The sequence below is a fragment of the Haliotis rubra genome, unplaced genomic scaffold (genome assembly GCF_003918875.1).
Source record: "Haliotis rubra isolate DU_JTF1 unplaced genomic scaffold, ASM391887v1 Scf125, whole genome shotgun sequence".
Lineage (NCBI taxonomy): Eukaryota > Metazoa > Mollusca > Gastropoda > Lepetellida > Haliotidae > Haliotis > Haliotis rubra.
The window spans coordinates 492,996-512,268 of record NW_025765170.1 but is presented as its reverse complement, the minus strand read 5'-3'; the positions used below and the strand labels follow the sequence as shown (position 1 = coordinate 512,268).

General features: G+C 42.7%; 2 protein-coding genes across 2 annotated transcripts in view; one reads left to right on the top strand and one right to left on the bottom strand.

Moving 5' to 3' along the window:
* Window positions 1-8,588, bottom strand: part of LOC124266338 (protein arginine N-methyltransferase 5-like) — a 36,931-nt gene extending 28,343 nt beyond the window's left edge. The window contains exons 1-3 of the mRNA XM_046701140.1: window positions 8,472-8,588; window positions 7,979-8,097; window positions 6,164-6,249 (exon numbers count right to left, since the gene is read on the bottom strand). Coding sequence (XP_046557096.1) covers window positions 6,164-6,249; window positions 7,979-8,097; window positions 8,472-8,563 — 297 coding nt within the window. The 5' untranslated portion in view covers window positions 8,564-8,588. The remainder of the gene's footprint in view (window positions 1-6,163; window positions 6,250-7,978; window positions 8,098-8,471) is intronic.
* Window positions 8,589-8,774: 186 nt separating this feature from the next.
* Window positions 8,775-17,391, top strand: LOC124266373 (UPF0489 protein C5orf22 homolog). Its single transcript, XM_046701184.1, has 7 exons — window positions 8,775-8,949; window positions 10,315-10,460; window positions 12,088-12,237; window positions 13,123-13,624; window positions 15,013-15,122; window positions 15,847-16,047; window positions 16,926-17,391. The coding sequence occupies exons 1-7, from the start codon at window positions 8,890-8,892 to the stop codon at window positions 17,059-17,061; spliced, it is 1,305 nt and encodes a 434-aa protein (XP_046557140.1). The 5' UTR covers window positions 8,775-8,889; the 3' UTR covers window positions 17,062-17,391.
* Window positions 17,392-19,273: the final 1,882 nt, after the last annotated feature.

Sequence of the window (19,273 nt, the reverse complement as noted above, 5' to 3'; positions counted from 1 at the left end):
GGTAAGATCGTTACCCGTACAAAGTCTTAATCACTCATGCTAGTCTAGTCTAGACGGTGCGCATGGACTTTCAAACTAAAACTTCTCCAGAGTAAAAGTTATCAAAAAGTCAACGTAAGGGTAAAGGGTGAGATTTCCAACTCAGCGCCTTTGTGGAACTGTTAGTCGCTGTGCTACAACAAGTGGCCCAAACTGGTGAATGCCGGAGACGTCTTCGGTGGATATGTCTCTGAGGTAGTGGTTGGCAAACACCGTATCCGACATCCAAAAGCAGCCCTCCATTATTGATGATATTGAGCAGTTTCTGTGCAGAGCGAGTGTAGATGCTAGTGCTCTGACTTCATGTGGGTTTGAAGCTCTTGGAGGTTCTAATCCTGCTGCTTTGTAGGCCCTCAGTACGGCTCTCATCCAAAACGATATTGTCGTTCTTGAGACTTCTACAGATGTCTCCGTTGACAAGGGGATGAATAGGCGCTTGAATTTTCTTCTCCTTGTTTTAGTCTTTTGAAGATATATTTTCAGGGCTCTGACAGGAGACAAGGATAGGTCCTGGGTGTCCTCTGGTCCGAGGATTGTAGATAGCACTGGGACGTGGAACTGTCTATCTGGTTGGCCAGGCAACTGATTCTTTGCAATAAAGTCCCATCTAAGTCCTAGATGTACTGCAGCACGGTGTCGAATCTAGTTCGTCCAAAGTCCAGCGCATGTATCTCTGACATTCAAGCTGCCGTAGCTAAGGCAAGGAGGAACAGAGATTTTTGTGTGAGTAGCTCGAAGAGGTTCGTAGGCAACACTCATGAGATGTCGTAGAATTACGTTCAGATCCCAGGCTGGTGCTCTGAATTTCTTTTGCTGGTCTTCCAGTTTAAAAGAGCGTAGCAGAGCAAGTAGTTCTGGCACTTTCGTCAGTTTGATGCCTGACTTCATAGTGACAACTGTACTAATAGCTGCCAGGTATGTAGATAATGTCGAACCTTTCAAATGCCTTGTATATCTAAGGTGACATAGATATTCCGCCACTTGAGGATGATTTGCTTTCATTGCTGTGAAGCCTTTCCGGCTTGCATATTGCTCAAATTTCAGCCATTTGTCGTTTTACAAGTTACGAGTTGATCTGTGAAGCGCTAAAGTTACTGCTTTCACTGCTCTGGCGGAGTATCCTCAGTTTTGATACAGTCCATACGCGTAGCTGGAACATTAGTGGGTTCCCGTGGACTTGCTTGGTGTGCGGATGTATGAGGAGGTTCCGCCATTCTGGTAATTTGAGGGTTGGACTTCGGAGTTCTTGTACTAGATCTAGGAACCAGACTCTCACTGACCAATAGGGTGCGACCAAAGTCAGTTGTAGCTCTTGGGTCTATTTGATCTTCAATAGTACTTTCGGTAGTAGAATCGGAGGCGGAAACGCGTATGTGTTTAGTCCTTCCCATGACATGCTCAGTGCGTCTGTAGTCCAGGCCTGAGGATCTGGTACTGGTGAGACGAATGTCTGTAGTTGTTTGTTGAACCTTGTGGTGAACAGGTCTATGCAGGGAGATCCTATTTCCATTATGATGAGCCGAAATGCCTCTGGGTGGAGCATCCATTCCGTAGGTGACGGATGAAGTGGACGAGATAGAGCGTCTACTGGTACGTTCTTTGCTCCCAGAATCTGACACGCCCTTAACCAGATGTTTGCTTCCTCCGCGATTTTGAACTGGAAGGTGAGCTGAAGTAGGCTTGGTAATCTCGTTGATCCCTCCCGATTTATGGAGAATGCCACTGTTGAGTTGTCCGTGTGAATCATCAGCATTCTGTTGATCAGTGAGCTCAACCAATGTTGTAAGGTGTTGATCACAGCTTTCATTACCAGCAGATTGATGTGAATATGTTCTTGTTTCAACCACTTCCCTGATGCTACTTTGTTGTCGAGATGCGCTCCCCATCCTTGTAGTGATGCATCTACGTAAATGCGTGTGTCGAAGACCGGCTCGTGAAAATAGGTCCCTCTGCAGACATTCAACCTGTGAGTCCACCATAGCAGGTACATCTTGAGATTGTCTAGTAGCGAGATCAGGTCCAGGCGGGATCCAGAAGTTTTGCCAGGAAATGCTGCAACAGATGTAGCTGTAGTCTTCCTGTGTGAGTCAAGTCCTGCGCTGAGGTTAGTAGACCGAGTAGACACTGCCATGTTCATAGTGGTAACAGAGAGATGACTGCTTGAGGAATCATGGCTTGTATCTTGACCCAACGATCTTCTGGGACCACAATTCGATTCTGTGTTGTGATAAATCTTATTCCCAGGAACTGAAGATCTTGTTTTGGTTCCAACTCTGAGTTGACTGGCTTCTTGATGAACCTGTATCCCGTCGTCCAGATAAAAGGCACTGTGTAGACCTCGACGATGTAGATAGGTGACGATGGGCTTGGTCACTCGTGTGAATAACCCCGGAGCCGACGATATTCCAAACGGTAGGACGCTCCATTGGAAGTGTTGACCTCTGAATGGGAATCTGTGTAGACTGACCTTGTGCTACGACCACAGGCCCGAGACTGTCCGGTCACCGAGAACATGCCCCCCACCCTGTGAGGGAGGCGTCCGTCTGAACTGAGAGTGTTGGCGTCGGTAACTCCAGAGGGATCCCCCTGGAAAAGTTCCCGACTTCTGTCCACCACCGCAAGTGAGGAATCAACCACTCTGGCAGCACGACCTGAGCCTCGAGACTGTCCGAGCGTGACCACAGCTGGCGCAAAGCCTGCTGTATCAGCCTCATCCTCAGATGCGCACGCCAAACCACATCCACTGTCACTGTCATGGTGCCTAGCAACCGGAGCCATGTCCGGGCTGACACCACGGGGGATGCAAGAAACTGAGTAACAGTCCTGTGAACTTTGACGATGCGGTCTTGAGACAGGGAGACAATACCCTGCTCTGTATTGAATCTCGCACCCAAGAAAACTAGATCCCATGTTGGAACCAGGTCTGATTTCTTGAGGTTGATAATCCAGCCCAGTTTGATCAGGATATCCATCACTGCGTGAGTGGTATCCCGACTGAACTGCTGGGCGAGAGCTCTGAGAAGCCAGTCATCCAGGTACTGGTGGCAACAGCCGAGCCTGTGACCTGGCCATGTGGGCTGGAACTGGCATGAGTTTGGTGAACACCCTTGGCGCAGTGGATATGCCGAAGGGGAGCACACGAAACTGGTAGCATTTCCGTCGAAGAGAGAACCGAAGGTACTGCTTGAAATCGGGATGAATAGGAACGTGAAGGTACGCGTCTTTGAGGTCGATTGACGTGAGCCAATCCCTTGCCTCGACTGAACATAGTGTCTCCATCTTAAAGGACGGTACCTGTATAAGATTGTTAAGCCCTTTGAGAGTCAGAATGGGTCTGAACCCTCCGTCCTTTTTGGTAACCAGGAAATATGTGGAACAAAACCCCATGCTTTCTTGGCCCCTTGGAACCACCTCGATGGCTGCCTTGTCCAGCAGGGACTGGACCTTGGCGCGGAGAACGTCTGCCTTCTCCCGGGAGGCCGGCACCTGGGTGTGCCGAACTCCTGAGAAAGAAGGGGGGTCCCGCTTCCACTGTGGCAAGTGGCCCTCCCTGAGTGTGGACAGGACCCAGGGATTTGAGGTGGTTTTCTCCCATTCCGGCAGGAAGAGGGAAAGCCGGCCGCCGACAGGGATGTGAGGCAATAGACAGTGAACCCCCATGGTAGGAAACTTGTCGTACCCGGGAACCGACTGGGCATGGCCGCCAGGTGGATACGAATCTTCTCCTGTCTGCTCTGCCGACTGAATGCCGACCAGAGCCGGGGACACCTGAGGTAATCGAGGGATATTTAGCCATTGAACAGACCCCCTACCTGAAGCAGGTGGGTGGGAAGAGGGGGAGGAATCACCGAGGGCTTAGGGCGGGAAGTGGAGGGGTGCTCGAGTAAAGGCTTTGAATCCTTAAACTGACTGACCGCCTCCGCTGCCTCACGGATAACTTTCAGAACCCCTGGGAACAAGGTAGCACCCAACCTAAAGGGGAGTGAAAGTAAGGCTTGATGAGTGGCTGGGGAATACCGGGAAACCGACATCCACAACCTGCGCATGCCCATAACAGAAGACATAAGCTGGCTCGCACAGCAATGTATGCAGTCACGAGCCGTGTGAGAGTCACAGACAAGATATCATCGGGACTCGACCCTGGCTCACCAGCTCCCGCTGCATAGTGGAGAGGTATGCTGAATGAACCGCAATACGCAACTGCTGGGCAGCATTGCGGCATTGTTCTTCAAAAGAACGGTAAGCTGCCCACAGTGTAGAGCCATTAGCCGGCAAGGGCGGTAGGCGCCGACCCTGTTTGGTAGAGGTGAATGTTGGAGTGGACAAACCCCCAGGGTGACCCTGATGTGAACACACACTCGTCAACCGCTGGGGGTTCAAATATATCCTCCTCCCCCATGACATAACGGCTACTCAGGTCTGATAAGTCAAACCTAGCCCGTGTGCCCATAAGGAGTGGATTAACAATTTCCGTAATAAGAGGCAGCAAAATACGCAAACACGCATCCCAGGAGCCTTGCAGGGAGCAAAAGCATCCCCAGGCAAGCTGAAATCCGAGGGATCCGGACAGGACTCAGGGACCGCCACCTGAGGCAGGACAGTAGCGATCCCATCGCGTACCTGCCTCAGTGAAGACGTAAAGGAGAACTTTTCCTCAAAGGCATCTTCCATCTCCTCATCATCTTCCATCGCCTCTATGTCACGATCCTCAGAAGCATAACTATCCTCGCAAGGAGGATACCTCTGAGTCCGCCACTGATGAGGACAATGAGAATGACAAGGGATGCACAAGCGCTGACGCATTTGACTCCCCATGCCCCCTAGTCGAGCCCTAAGCTCGGTCCCGGAACCCGAGATGGCCATGTAGTGACAGAGCGACCGAGCTCAGTGCACCTGACAACTCATCAGCAGAAGCATCCGGTCAAGACCTGACTTACCATCGCTAAGGAGGCCACGAGTCGCCGAGGCAACCAGTACCCCTGGCACACTCAACGGCCCTTTGGCCAAGGCGCTAAGGGGTTGAAGGGTAAAGCCCTTATCCCCTGCGCCGGGAAACGATGCTGAACAAAAGCCGAGACTCGAGACAGCTGTGGAACCCAGGGTCTGAGCGCTCCCGGAGCCAGTGCTCGGGTGAACTCCTCCCCAAGGGGTCGGGGCTAATTGAGTCATCAGAGTGTTAGGATCTTAGCGAATGTGGACGTTTGTAGACGTTCGTGAACGTTGTCTTTAGTTGTAGTAGACCTGTGAGGCATAGATGTAGATCTTTCAGGTTCGCGAAGGTCCGAGGGTTTGTGAACATTGTCTGCCATTGTGGGGTTCTGCCGTGCTGCTGCTTCTTCGGCGAACCAATGCTCCATCATGGCCATCATCTCCGTAGTAAACTGCCTCATAAAGTCACCTGGATCGAAGTTCTGCGCTGTAGGCTGGAACTGATGTGGTGTGGATGAAGCGTTCGTGAACGCTGAGGTGTTGTGTGTGTCTACTTCGCTGATGTTGTCTCTGATGACCGACGTCAAACAGCTGAGCAGCTGTCGTAGTTGCAGGAGACGATTGTGTCGTCGTGGAGGTCGACTGCGTCACCATTCTAGCAGATCTAATAGGTACTTCAGGTAGAAGTATCGGAGGGTCAGCAAAAACGTCTGCTTCGTCAGGAAGCACAATCTCTTCATTAAACGACCTCTGATGTGTTGTCTTACTGGGACGAGTTGATTTCAACGAGGATCTAGTTGAAGATGACTTCTTCTGTGTCGCAGACGATGAAGACATCTTCTTCTTACTCTGCGAGGTCGTTGCGAAGACCTCTTCTTAGACCCAGCAACAGACGACTGCCCCTGCAACGTACTTGGCAAAGCACCTGATGAAGGAGAGAGTGACAAGTATGGCTGGTCACATGACTGTTTACGTGGGAAAAGGGAGGTAACTCGTGGGTGAGTGAACTTTTACGTCCGCTTTAGGGAACTACAAGGGATTCAAGTGTTCCACTAACATTCGCATAGAAGAAGGAGATAAGCAAAAGATCATGAGTCAGGTTAAGGAAAAATTATCAAAATCACCAGAAATATGCCCAGTTTTGGCTAGAACAATCAATTGTCGGCTTTATATAAAAGCTTGATAAATGACTTACTGCATCAGAATTCTTTCTCACGGTATCTATTTTGGAATCATTCTGTAACCATGGTGATACTTTCCCAACGATAAGGCTGCTCCAGTCTGGAAGGAGACAACAACATTCATCAATACTTCATTCTTGGTAGCAACACAAATATATTAAAATGAATTACACTTTGCTATTTAAATACCTTATTTGCCAAGTTAAAACTAAAAATACTGACAAGTATTAATACACAATAACACTGACAATATCTTCAAAAATACCAATTTAAACAAAATAATTATTTAGAGAGGAAACAAGATTATCTATGGTGAGTGAGTGAAGGTTTTACGTTGCATTGGCCTTATTTCAGCCATATAGCGATCAGACCAAATTTACACTTACACACAAGTCCATAACTAACATAAAGTCACACACATAAGCAAGTTGGAGGAGGGAGAAGTATCTCTATTCCCACATGAAGCCCTCACAAATTAATCAATACATTCTGTCTGTGTGTGTACCAGTTGGTCCCCATCACATCATTTGTTTTGTTCCTTTTTTTTCCCATTCATGTTATACATATTTTTCCATACATTGATACATTGTCAAATAAGGTATAACTTCAATGTCCACTTCATGCTAAACATATTTTCAACACTCTATACATTTTTAAGAGTAATACTTCAATTTCCACTTCATGTTTAAACTGTTACATACTCATGGAAACAAACAAGGGAACAGCTGAAAGTACAGGTGCCCCAATATTCCCTTCCAGAATTTCACCCACAGTGCAATACAAAGCTTGTGAAGAAACCTGGAAAAAGAACAGAGGAACACCCACACACCCAGGCGCCCCATCACATCATTGTAAACAAGGTAAATGTGGTAAATACTGAATCACATATTCAGGCTCTGAAAGACTGGTTGTGTTTCATCATACTAATGAGTGAGTGAGTGAATTTGGTTTTACTCTACTTTTAGCAATATTTCAGCAATATCACGGTGGGGGACACCAGAAATGGGCTACACACGTACCCATGTGGGGAATCAAACCTGGGTCTTCGGTGTGACGAGCAAACGCTTTAACCACTAGGCTACCCCACCGCCCCTCATCATAATAATGCTGAAGGGTCGTTGCCGGCACAGGTACTTGTTGTACCCCAGGTGCATTTCTGTTTATAGAAAATGTACCCCAGCCAAAATCAGAATGCAGAAACGTACCCCATTCCGCATTGTGCTGTTTTCTTGATTTGAACTGTCATACTGCTGTATTAGATGCATTTAATTGTGTTATATCAGAAACGAGCATATACAGTTACAAATATTTTGTGAGTGAGTGAGTTAAGTTTTAAGCTGCACTCAGCAATATTCCAGCTATATGGCGGCATCTGTAAATATTCGAGTCTGGACCAGACAATCCAGTGATCAACATCATGAGCATCGATCTATGGTACATTTCTGTAATTTGACTTCGTTTAGGGTACATCTCTGTAGTACCTGCACCGACAAGGACCCCTTCAGCCATACTAATCATCCATGTATTCAGTGGGACTTACTGCCATATCATTGACACTGCCAGTCCATCACTGAGTCTGGTCTGTTACTCTCATTCCGATTTGTCTGTTAGACTGAGTAATGTAGTAAATAAAAATGGCAAATGAAAATCAAGGGTGCAAAAACAATTCAAATGGATCCAGGAGTGCAGGTTTAGTAAAATGCTGGTGAATATGTTGTCAATCACTGGTTTGTCTGGTCCAGACTTGTTTATTTGCATGCTGACACGACACAAATGTTACTGTAACCATGGTAACATTCACTCACTACCTCCCTCACAAGGATTCGTACCTTGACTGGAGACCACCATGTCAGATCTGGTAAGGGCACCAGGTCTTTTCTTCGCAGGGCCATTTATAAACTCTCGTCGATACCGAGGATTTACAAGTGGAAGACATAGAAAGTCAAACCTGTGAAGATATGAAAACAATTATGGAGAAAGTGAAATGTTACGAACAGAAAAAACAACAACTGAATTCAATTCTCATCAGCTTTATTTTGTTGTCGCTATTATTTTGATCGAATCAGCTGACACGACACTGAACAAAATAAAAACATTGGCAAGTGTATACCTGATCCTCATAAAGCGAAATCCACAGACAGAAAGTGGTTTGTACAGTTAACAGATCAACATTAACAAAGATTCTTGTATGATCCTACGGGCAGCAATTAAATGTCATCGCACTCACGAAAATAGGTGTCACGAAAGCAGAGTTTTCAGCTGAAGGACTCTACCACGAAAATTAAGACTAATCATAACATGTCTCTATCCACATCTAATTACCCAGATTTGCATGCTGTGTCGAGGGCTGTATTAATGTCTGGAACGCAATGGAAATCTCTACCACACGAAAGACGTGCACACATTTTTGGCATTTTCTTTCCCACACTCAACACTATCTTCAGTGTGGAACTAGTAAATAGTTATCATCAGTCTGGATGACAATAAAATAAAGCAAATATTCTGTAGGCCGTAAATTCTTACTGTAGACCATATATGGTCGTTAAATTAATATGAAGTGTGCGGTCAAGCTTTCCTCTTTAATCAAAGACGGAAACATTTACTGCTGAATTGAAAAATGTCAGCGCCCATGAAACACATGTTTTGCTAAACAGAGTGACCTAACGCGGGAATGTTTGAAATGATTCAGGGAAGAGCTTAGAGATATTGCGACCATACATGAACAAAATATTTCAGACAAATGTCTAAAATTAAAAGTCGAAAAAACATTCCAGTTCTCATTGTTGAGAATCATCATGAGGTTAGTAGATGTATCTGATATATCTTTATTAATATTATTCATAGAACTTTACATATTCACTTATGATGTTTAATGAATTGTACTGTTGAACGTCGCTAATATTGCATGTAGTAAATGTATGGGGCTTGAAGTAGATACCGTTTATCCTATATAAATCGGCAGAAATACCATACATGGCTGTCTCAAATATTTATCGCCATGTCTTAAATTTACACTCAGTCAAAAATAAAATAAAGAAGTGAATAGAACCTGGGCCAGCGTCAAGTAGATGCTATATTCCCTCTTTAAAGATGTGAAACCAGCAGATTCATGTCTCTATTTATCGCCATGTAGAAGTTGGGTCAGTGTGAAGAAGATACCAAAATTTCCTATCTGAAACGTTGTGAATCCTATACACCCCTGCTCCTACTTTAAATCTTATGCTGTGCCCAAATAATGGATGCTAGGCATCGGTTAGACTGCAGGACATCAATATAGGCTGGGTCCATCATTTGATGGAACTAGTTATTCGATTCACTGATTTTAAGTGATTTATATGAGGATTTACCAATTTCTTATCAGTGACATACTTACCCAGCTTTACAAGAACAATAGCTGTGAATGATCTTCTCGGCGCTTGTGTCAATCCTCAAATGGAGGGTATGCGGGCTCCGATTCTTCGACATTGAACGCCAGCACATGGCATCAATGTCAGAGGTGTTGTCATGGCTATAAACTCGTATCTCATGGCTATAACCCAGTGAAAAAATAGTTTAAGCCTTTCTGTTGCGATTTCTGCGTCAAAGTAGAATGATCTGGCAAGAATGCAACAGATATTGTGTCGGAACTGTCAACAGACAAATGGTGCCTGACAGTGTATCCGCCATTTTGACAGCTCGGCATCCCAAAGCTTGGGGGATGTAGCAACAGTAACCAAGGTGGGCGGAGTTTGGCTCGGAAGTCAGAACTATGCATTACCTTTCAGCATGTAATGATTACTTCCTTCACTCTACCACAACCGTGTCCTCCAAATGTATCTTTTGTATGACTGTAGAAACAGGGATTGAGTTCAGTAGTGAGTTGGCAATTTTAAGTTATTTCATACATGAGTTACGAACACCAACATTGCAGAAGAACTGCCCTTTACAAATAATAGATTCTGTGTCAACAGCTTTTCAAAATTAATTTCTGCCCAAGGTTTCTAGAAGAGGGTATGCAATAAACGAAATCCTGTAATTTCATGGTTTGACAAGCTGTTCCAGTTACAGTGACTTATTTCAATGTTTGAATTGGTTTTCTGTGAACCATTATAATGCTCAGTTTAAACTTGTTGAAAGATAACCACTCATTTCATTTCCAAAGGATTATTTGTACCATGTATTTCAGGTTGTTCCTCTCATCCATCGAGATATTGGATCGAAACATCTCCCATTCAGCGATCTAACCTTGATCCATTTTGACTCTCATCCTGATATGCTTATCCCTGTGGACATGCAGGCTGACACAGTCTTTGTGAAGGAAGCACTATATGAGTAAGTACCTTGTGTTGGTTACAGTGAAGTTTCCTTCGTTGCTGCACGGATAGCCCAGTCATCTGAGGCAATGCAATTTGCAATGCTGTAGTAATGTCACGATTCACTGATGCACTGGTGCATCACCTCCAATGCTGTACCTGAGAGGGTACATAAGTCCCAAAACATTTAGTCAATTTAAATGTGTACCAGGTTTTAATGCTGTAGTAGAATATGGTGCATGTGCTTTTAATTTATGGCTAGATTTCTCTTCTGTAGTAATGTCAAATGGCTGAAGGGATGGTGTAAATCCAACTAGGGTCCATGCAGGTAGCAAAAGTAATGTAAGTCCCCATGGTCCCTGGTATGGTGATCTACCTTCAGTTATTGGCGATTTATAGCCCATTTTTATACTGTATTGTTTTTCCCCTATAGTTAAAATGCGTTTTAGATTTCATTACTAGTTTTACATACATATCTGTGATATTCTAGTTGTTTTACTGTCCTTGCATCACCTCCAATGCTGGCAGTAATTTTTATGATAATATACATATATTTCATTTCAAAATCAAATATGTTCTCGTCACAATATGGCTGAAATATTGCCGATGTGACGTTAAATAATAACTCACTCACTCACTCCAATGCTGTAGTAATGTCACGATTCACTGATGCACTGGTGCATCACCTCCAAGCTTTGCACAAAAGGAGACATTTGCTTTCTTATCGATTCATATTTTGATGTATATTGATTATTATTTTGATGCTGCCCCAATGTCTCATATAAAGACTTTTACTAAAGCCTGTTATAATCTGTTTGTCCCTATGACGAACGTGAGACTGCATTGATAACAAGTCTTGCTAACTTCGTTTTTGCCTAAGATACTACATTGCACATTCTGATACTACATTGCACATTCTGCAAACTGCAAGGTCCTTACTATGCTGAGAGTAAATTATTTACTGTTTATGTTGTGATATTTCACAGAATCATGACCTCATGATCGCAGTATCAAGATATGGTGATTGTATCTTGTGGTTAAACACCTGTATTGTGACATCCTTACTATGCTGAGTGGCCTGTTATGTTGTTGTAGGTGTGCCAGAATCCTTGATTTTTCCTTGGTTGTGTTTCAAGGTTTAACAGCACCATTTCTACATTCATGGGTTTTCTCTGAAGTGGTAAACATCCTGGACCTGTCAATTTCAACTTTACTCCCACATCTAGCTGACATGCTGCGATTCATAAATGAATAAATGTTTAAAGTTGCGTTAAGCCAAACTTTCTTCTCTGCAAACACAGGATATGTGATGAATCATTGGATTCAATCTTAAAATGAATGATGTTGATTACAGAGAAAATCACACATGGCACTCATTACAAAATCTCGGCATAGACTAGATATTGTCACCTTTGAAAAAAAGGTAACATAATGCAAATTTATTGAAACATAATACAGATGTTTCTTTAATATTCTGAGGAAAATTTCTTTTTTGTCCCTTACCAAGGTAAAACATGTCCCGATGACTTCTCAATGCAGATAAAATAATCCATAGTTTAATTATATTTTGTTGTTTTATTGATTCTAATAAAGCTGTTTCCACTAGTTCCCATATGAAGTTGTTGATTATGTTACCATGGTTACAGTGCTTTGAGTATAGAGAACTGGATCCTTCCACTAGCGCATGCTGGTCACATCAAGGACATCTACTGGTTGAAGCCGCCCTGGTGCACTCAGATACAAGACAAGCATATCACGTTTTATGTTGGCAAATGCTGTAACACTGGAACCATCAGGTATGTAGCCACTGAATAGGACACAACAGGATGAAAAGTCCCTTTCCATATGATTGTCGAAAGGTGACTCAAACGGGTTAAATCACTACATTGAATGTGTTTGTTGTAAGAAGCGAGTAACGGGATCGGGGGTCAGGCTAGCTGACTTGGTTGACACATGTCATCATATCCCAATAGCGTATATTGATGCTCATGCTGTTGATCACTGTATTGTCTGGTCCAGACACAATGATTTACAAACCACCGTCATATAGCTGGAATATTGCTGAGTGCTGCATTAAACTACAAACAAACAATCGAACTTATTGTCAGGATTATGGGGCAGGATAGTTATCCAGTGCCTCACTCTTGTTCTGAACATTCCAGTGTTCAGTTGGTATTTTTAAAAATTATGAGTTATCAGTGTATGAATTAAGCCTAAAACCCAGGCTGCAAAATGTTACAATGGATTTAACTAGACCAGACACCAAGATCTGGTGAATGTACTCAGATGTATGAAACATCTCCAAATTTTACCAGACCATCGGGCTGGCTAGCTGTAAATTTGGACCGTCCATCAGAAATCTAGCCCGTCTCGGGCGGTAGGACGGGCCTTATTTCATACACTGGAGTTATATCTGTCACTTGTCTCATTGCAATTAGCTGCAAATTTGCTGATACAGCTTTAAGCAATATTCACGTCCAAGCTCTGGCACTGCTAGGGTGTACAGAATTTAATGGGTTGAATTGACTTCTACGCCAATTTTATGTTTGCAGGCTGTAAGAAATAGAGCTATGTTGTAAATAATAATAAATTTACAATTGTGAAATTTGGCTCCAATCTTTGAACCAGTCAGTTAAAAAATATCAAAAGTGTGTCACCTTACCATGCTTACCATCTTGCAGAACCACATGCACAGAAAGCTACTTTGTGAGTGAGACTCTTTATGTTCCTGAATCAGAACTAGTGGAGAAGAAACTAGTATCTTTAACTGTCATCACTGTTGTGCCAGAAAAGTGGTCTGACATTGCCATGGGAACAGAGGCTTCTAAAGTTAGCAGGAACAAAGAAACAGCATCAGGTATCCTGGACAAGAGCCAGTCAACAGATGTAAAGACAGACACCAAGGATGAGTCCACAGATTCACCAACATCACCCAAACAGAGGAAGACTGATGAGCCGTTAAATGTTTACACTGACGAAAATTTATGCTCGGAACTCAATAAATCTTTATATTCGTGCCTTAAAGAACTCTCAGAAAGTCTAGGCAGTAAGCAGTTTATTCTGGATATTGATTTAGACTTCTACTCCACCAAGAATCCTTTTCAGGGAATGTACACAGCGCAACAGATGACATTGCTGAAGAAACTATACAAGTATACAGGTCCTGAAGAGAAGACCAGTCAGGTTTGTGGCTTCATCAATACTTTGTGTGTTTGTGTACTACTGAGGCATAGAGGGGCGGTGGGGTAGCCTAGTGGTTAAAGTGTTCACTCGCCAAGCCGAAGACCCGGGTTCCATTCCCCACATGGGTACAGTGTGTCAAGCCCATTTCTGGTGTCCCCCGAATGATATTGCTGGAATATTGCTAAAAGGCTTCATAAAACTAAACTCACTCACTCTGAGGATTAGAAAATGTATGAAAATATTACATTGACCTTGAAAAAACTGAGTGCCATGTGTTTTGTGTATTTCCCAGGTGTGATATTGTATACACGCATAAATGATGTAAGGTGCTGTTTTCATGTTAAGATATTACTAGTGGAATGCATAGGCTACAAGAGTTATGTTCCCTTGTATATAGACAATTTGTTCTATCTCACATAGTGTAACATGTGTTATCATGTGCTGATCTGAGGTTTAGATATTACTAGTGGTATGTATGGAGAGATATGAGGGTAATGTTCCCTTGTATATAGACATGATAGACAGTTTGTTACATATCACACAGTGTACTATGTGTGATCATGTGTTTTTAGTTACAGATGTCTTGATTGTGATGTCATGGACGTATGTTGAATGTTGTCATGGTAATACCAGGTGGGATGGTCAGTGTAAGGGGTAAAGATAGAGTAAACTGTAACGAAAACACTTATAATGAACTGATGGATATAATGATCTGTTTGGTTTTTTGTCACTTGTATAGTTGAGTAGAAATGCATGTAACAAACAACAGTTATAATGAACTAAGAATTCGTGGTCCTTTTGCATTTGTGACAACCATAATTTACTGTACAGTGCATGGGCTAGCATCATTGTTGACATTTTTGACTGATGAAAGATACCCATGAAGATCGGGTTAGAATAGGTCTTCAGCAACCCATGCTTGCCACAAAAGGCGACTATGCTTGTCGTAAGAGGCGACTAACGGGATTGGGTGGTCAGGCTTGCTGACTTGGTTGACACGTCATCGTATCCCAATTACATTCATGTTGTTGATCACTGGATTGTCTGGTCCAGACTTGGTTATTTACAGACCACTGCCATATAGCTGGAATATTGCTGAGTGCGGCGTTAAACAACAACCAAAAACAAAGACTGATTATTGACGACTGAGTGTAACAATACATATTCAGAAAATCTTTCTCTCAACCAGTAACGTGGCAACTCCAGCACAAAACTTACAAAGTAAAGGTGCCTGTATTTTTGTTTTTAGGAGTAACCTTTTCTTGAGTTTCTTGAATAAATTCTTTTGTATATATTCTTTCTGCATATATTATTATGCACTCGTATCTATGCTTCATTCCAGTTAGAACATTTGTACAACAATATACAAGGGCCATTTCTTTTTCCAGGCCATACAGAGATGTGTATCTCTGCGACAGAAACAGCTCTCAGACCTAAAATTGGCCATCATGACTCTATCTAAAGATATTTCTGCAGAGGTGGAAATGGAAGTGGCAAGGTATGGTTTGTTGCAGTGGAAATGATAGGGACACAGGGGAAATGTCCTCTTGTCATGTTTTCCACCCTTGCTGTACAGAGTTATGTCCCTTAGGTATACCAGATGATCATCAGTGTATACCCAGGAGAAGTTGTTATTTCCAAGGTTTTGGCAGCTGCACACTATTACTTTGGGTTTCACCAAAGAATAGAACACGTTGGTCCTCCCTTAAGGCTTTCCTCCTACATCAAACCTGTATGCAAGAATATTCTGGGATAGCACTGGTATTCAGCAACCCGTGTTTGTCGTAAGAGTCGACTAACAGGTTCGCGTGGTCAGGCTCGCTGACTTGGTTGACACATGTCATCGTTACTCATCAACAGGTTCCACTACACTAAATGAGAATGCTTGTCAGACCGTATGGAAACAAGTCGCAGAGACATGACTTGGTTGACATGTTTATGTTTTTAAAAGCATCCAACCAGTAATTAAAACTGATATATATTCATCTGTGATTTTCATCACCATGACTTATGCTTATTGTTTGATATTTTCAAATGCCTTTGATGTGTTCTGTGAGTTAAGTCTCCCAGAGTTAGTGTACATGTAATGGCTGTTGATAGCCTGAGAATGAGCACTATAGTTATGGAAAACTAACCTAGTTTGACAAATGCATTATCTCCCTTAGGTAGAAGGAGATGAGCATTTTTTAATCTTTGAAAAATTGTTTTTACACATTTTACAGACTGGAGATGGTGCGCGAGCTTGTGACAAGTTTCCAGAGTTGTGAGCCTGACTTTGATATATTACATGATGCTGGGTGTACAATGGACGACACAGAGTTGCCGCATCATGTGAGCTCAGAGAAGGAGATATGTGCCCTGGTACAGGAAACAAAACAAATACTGGAGGCTTTGCCAAGACCGGCTCTCATCACAGTGTCCAGGTGAGCACTTAAACTGGCATCACTCGAGACTGGGAAATGTACTGATTTAAAGACTGAATACTTGAAAGTACTTGAATGGACAGAATATATAAACTTTATAAAGTGTATTGAATAATCACACACAATTTCATGCAGTTTAAAAAGTTATTGAAAACCTGTTCCAGGTTTCCATGGAGGTTCTGGGGAGAAAGTCCCTTGTATATGAAAATGTTTCTTTGTTTATAACTCCCAAAAATTCCAAGTGGTAACTTTAAAAATACCAGCCTGATAGAAACTTTGCCTGTCCGGTTTTCATCAATAAAGAACTGTGATGCCATTTCCAACTCACATAGCTCCATTTACTGTTTGTAGGCATCACAATGATAAACCTAACAGGCAATCACAGGTTTAGGTAAACTGAAAGTACATGGATGATTGGTTATTGTAACATGAACTGTACAATCGTATGTAGTTTAAAGTCCCTTAAACACCTAAACTGACATTACGAGAACCTGTCTGATATTAGAGAATATTTACTGTTACTAAAAATATCTACCAGACCACCCGAAGGCTACTTTTGATTTCACAGATGAAAATTGACCGTTCGATGGTCCAGGCAAATTTTAAACGCTAGTTTCAGAGTATATTTTTACTAATTACCTGATGAAGTTCCTCAAATTACTGAAGTTGACATCCATACATTTATGTGTGCCACTTCTAAATGGCATTTTAAGACTTTACCTCATACTTGTGACATTTGACTAAAACTTGTTACGAAAGGATTGGTTACGATATTGCTTATTAGCTTGTATCCAACATGGCTGTTTTAGTGTAAAGTGCTCTAGACTTCTATTCATTCGAATGTTTGTTACTGAATGATTGTCTGTGTGTTGTGTCAGGTCGAGTGACGATGACTACTGCCCACCTGACCAGGTAGACTACATCGAGGAGGCTGTGTCACTAGCTCTGGAAGAGGTGTATGTGTACACCCAGATACAAAACACTACTTGGGAAGTGAGGAGGAACCAGCTGTAGGAACGTCATCTTAAGCAGATGTATTAACATGTCCACGAACACTGGACAGTGAGGAGGAACCAGCTGTAGGAACGTCATCTTAAGCAGATGTATTAACATGTCCACAAACACTGGACAGTGAGGTTGAATCAGTAGGAATGTTGTGTTAAGCTCTACATCAATGTACATAAACATCCACGAACACTGGACAGTGAGGATGAATCAGTTGTAGGAATGTTGTGTTAAGCTCTACATCAATGTACATAAACATCCACGAACACTGGACAGTGAGGATGAATCAGTTGCAGGAATGTTGTGTTAAGCTCTACATCAGATGTACATCCACATCCACGAACACTGGACAGTGAGGATGAATCAATTGCAGGAATGTTGTGTTAAGCTCTACATCTGACGTACATCCACATCCACGAACACTGGACAATGAGGATGAATCAGTTGTAGGAACGTTGTGTTAAGCTCTACATCAGACGTACATCCACATCCAATTGTACATAACACTTGACAGTGAGGATGAATCAGTTGTAGGAACGTTGTGTTAACCTCTTAAGCAGATGTATTAACATGTCCATGAACACTGGACAGTGAGGATGAATCAGTTGTAGGAATGTTGTGTTAAGCTCTACATCAGATGTACATACACATCCACGAACACTGGACAGTGAGGATGAATCAGTTGTAGGAACGTTGTGTTAAGCTCTACATCAGACGTACATCCACATCCACGAACACTGGACAGTGAGGATGAATCAGTTGTAGGAACGTTGTGTTAAGCTCTACATCAGACGTACATCCACATCCACGAACACTGGACAGTGAGGATGAATCTTGTCACTTCTTTGAGTGGCATTGTTTAGAAGTTGGAGAGAATAAAGAAGTTGTTTATCCATAAAGTTTGTCTGTATATTAACCTTGTCACTGATTCCCATCACATTAGCCCTAGGGTTTTAAAGTCTAGTTGGGGTGCTGGGTTAGACCATTCACTCATCGCACCAACAATCTAGGTTCAATTCCCAACATGTGTAAAATGTGTGGAGCCTACTTCTATTGCTTAAAATACAGCGTAAGGCCACTCACCAGACAGGACACTTGATTACCATGAGACCACTACTAATATAAGTCCACAGCATGTAACCTGGGTGCCGTTGTTCAAGACAACCTTAGAGCTAAGACTACCTTAAGTCTATGTTAAGGTATGGGAGTTACGGTCACCTTAGCACTAAAATTGCTTTGTACAACGGCACCCTGGTACACTGCAGTATCAGGGTGTGATTCTATTGCGACAAATTTGGACATTTCATTTCACATATAAGGAATATAAGTTGTTAAACTCAGGGAACTTGTGGTTGTATGTTCTATACCACAAGCCAGTTACACTACGACAACAAAGTTATCTTGCAAACTTGTTTCAATCTTCTATTGTAGACAAACTGCAAATTGATAGGCAATACCTGTTTGTGTTAGCCAAGGTTAACTTGTGCTGGGTCATTACTTTCAAGTACTCAAAGGCTATGTGCAACCATGTATCATGTGGAAGGGATATTGTCTCCTGCTTTAAAATGTATTTCCCTCCCAGGCAGAACCTGAAGTATTTTATCAAGATTGTGTTAATCAATCAGATCTTTTCAATAACTCATTATAGAAAAGCACAAGTCAAAGCTAACATAGTTAGAATAGGTCCCCAGCAACCTTTTCTTGTCTTACTAGGCAGCTTATTGTATCAAGTGTTCGGACTTATGGTGTGATGTGGAAAATAACTCAATATTAATCACTGTTTGTCTGGTCTCAGTAGTATCTGATCGTCATACAGTGGCAATTAAGAACAAAGAACGAAATTAACATTTCGCACTGCCATTTTCTCCACTCAGGTTGCAGGTTACAGGTTACAATCGGATTGATCCAAATTTTTCTATCTATATCATGTACACAGAAAAGCAATTGTGCCAGTGAAAATTTTATTCTAATTTTCTTCATAATACAAAGAGGGGCGGTGGGGTAGCCTAATGATTAAAGCTTTGGCTCGTCACGCCAAAGACCCGGGTTCGAATCCCCGTATGGGTACAATGTGTGAAGCCCATTTCTGGTGTCCCCCGTGGTGATGTTGCTGGAATATTGCTAAAAGCGTCGTAAAACCAAACTCAGTCAGTCATAATACAAAGCTATGCACAATTTGTATCTTTCACCAGCTGAAGGGCATGAAGTTGTTGTAGTATGT

Excerpts from the sequence above, each read along its gene's own strand:
- LOC124266373 (XM_046701184.1), top strand. The coding sequence starts at position 8,890 with ATGTCTAAAATTAAAAGTCGAAAAAACATTCCAGTTCTCATTGTTGAG. Across the intron at positions 8,950-10,314 it reads TTGTTGAGAATCATCATGAG|GTTGTTCCTCTCATCCATCG; the intron begins GTTAGTAGATGT and ends CATGTATTTCAG. Across the intron at positions 12,238-13,122 it reads TGTAACACTGGAACCATCAG|AACCACATGCACAGAAAGCT; the intron begins GTATGTAGCCAC and ends ACCATCTTGCAG.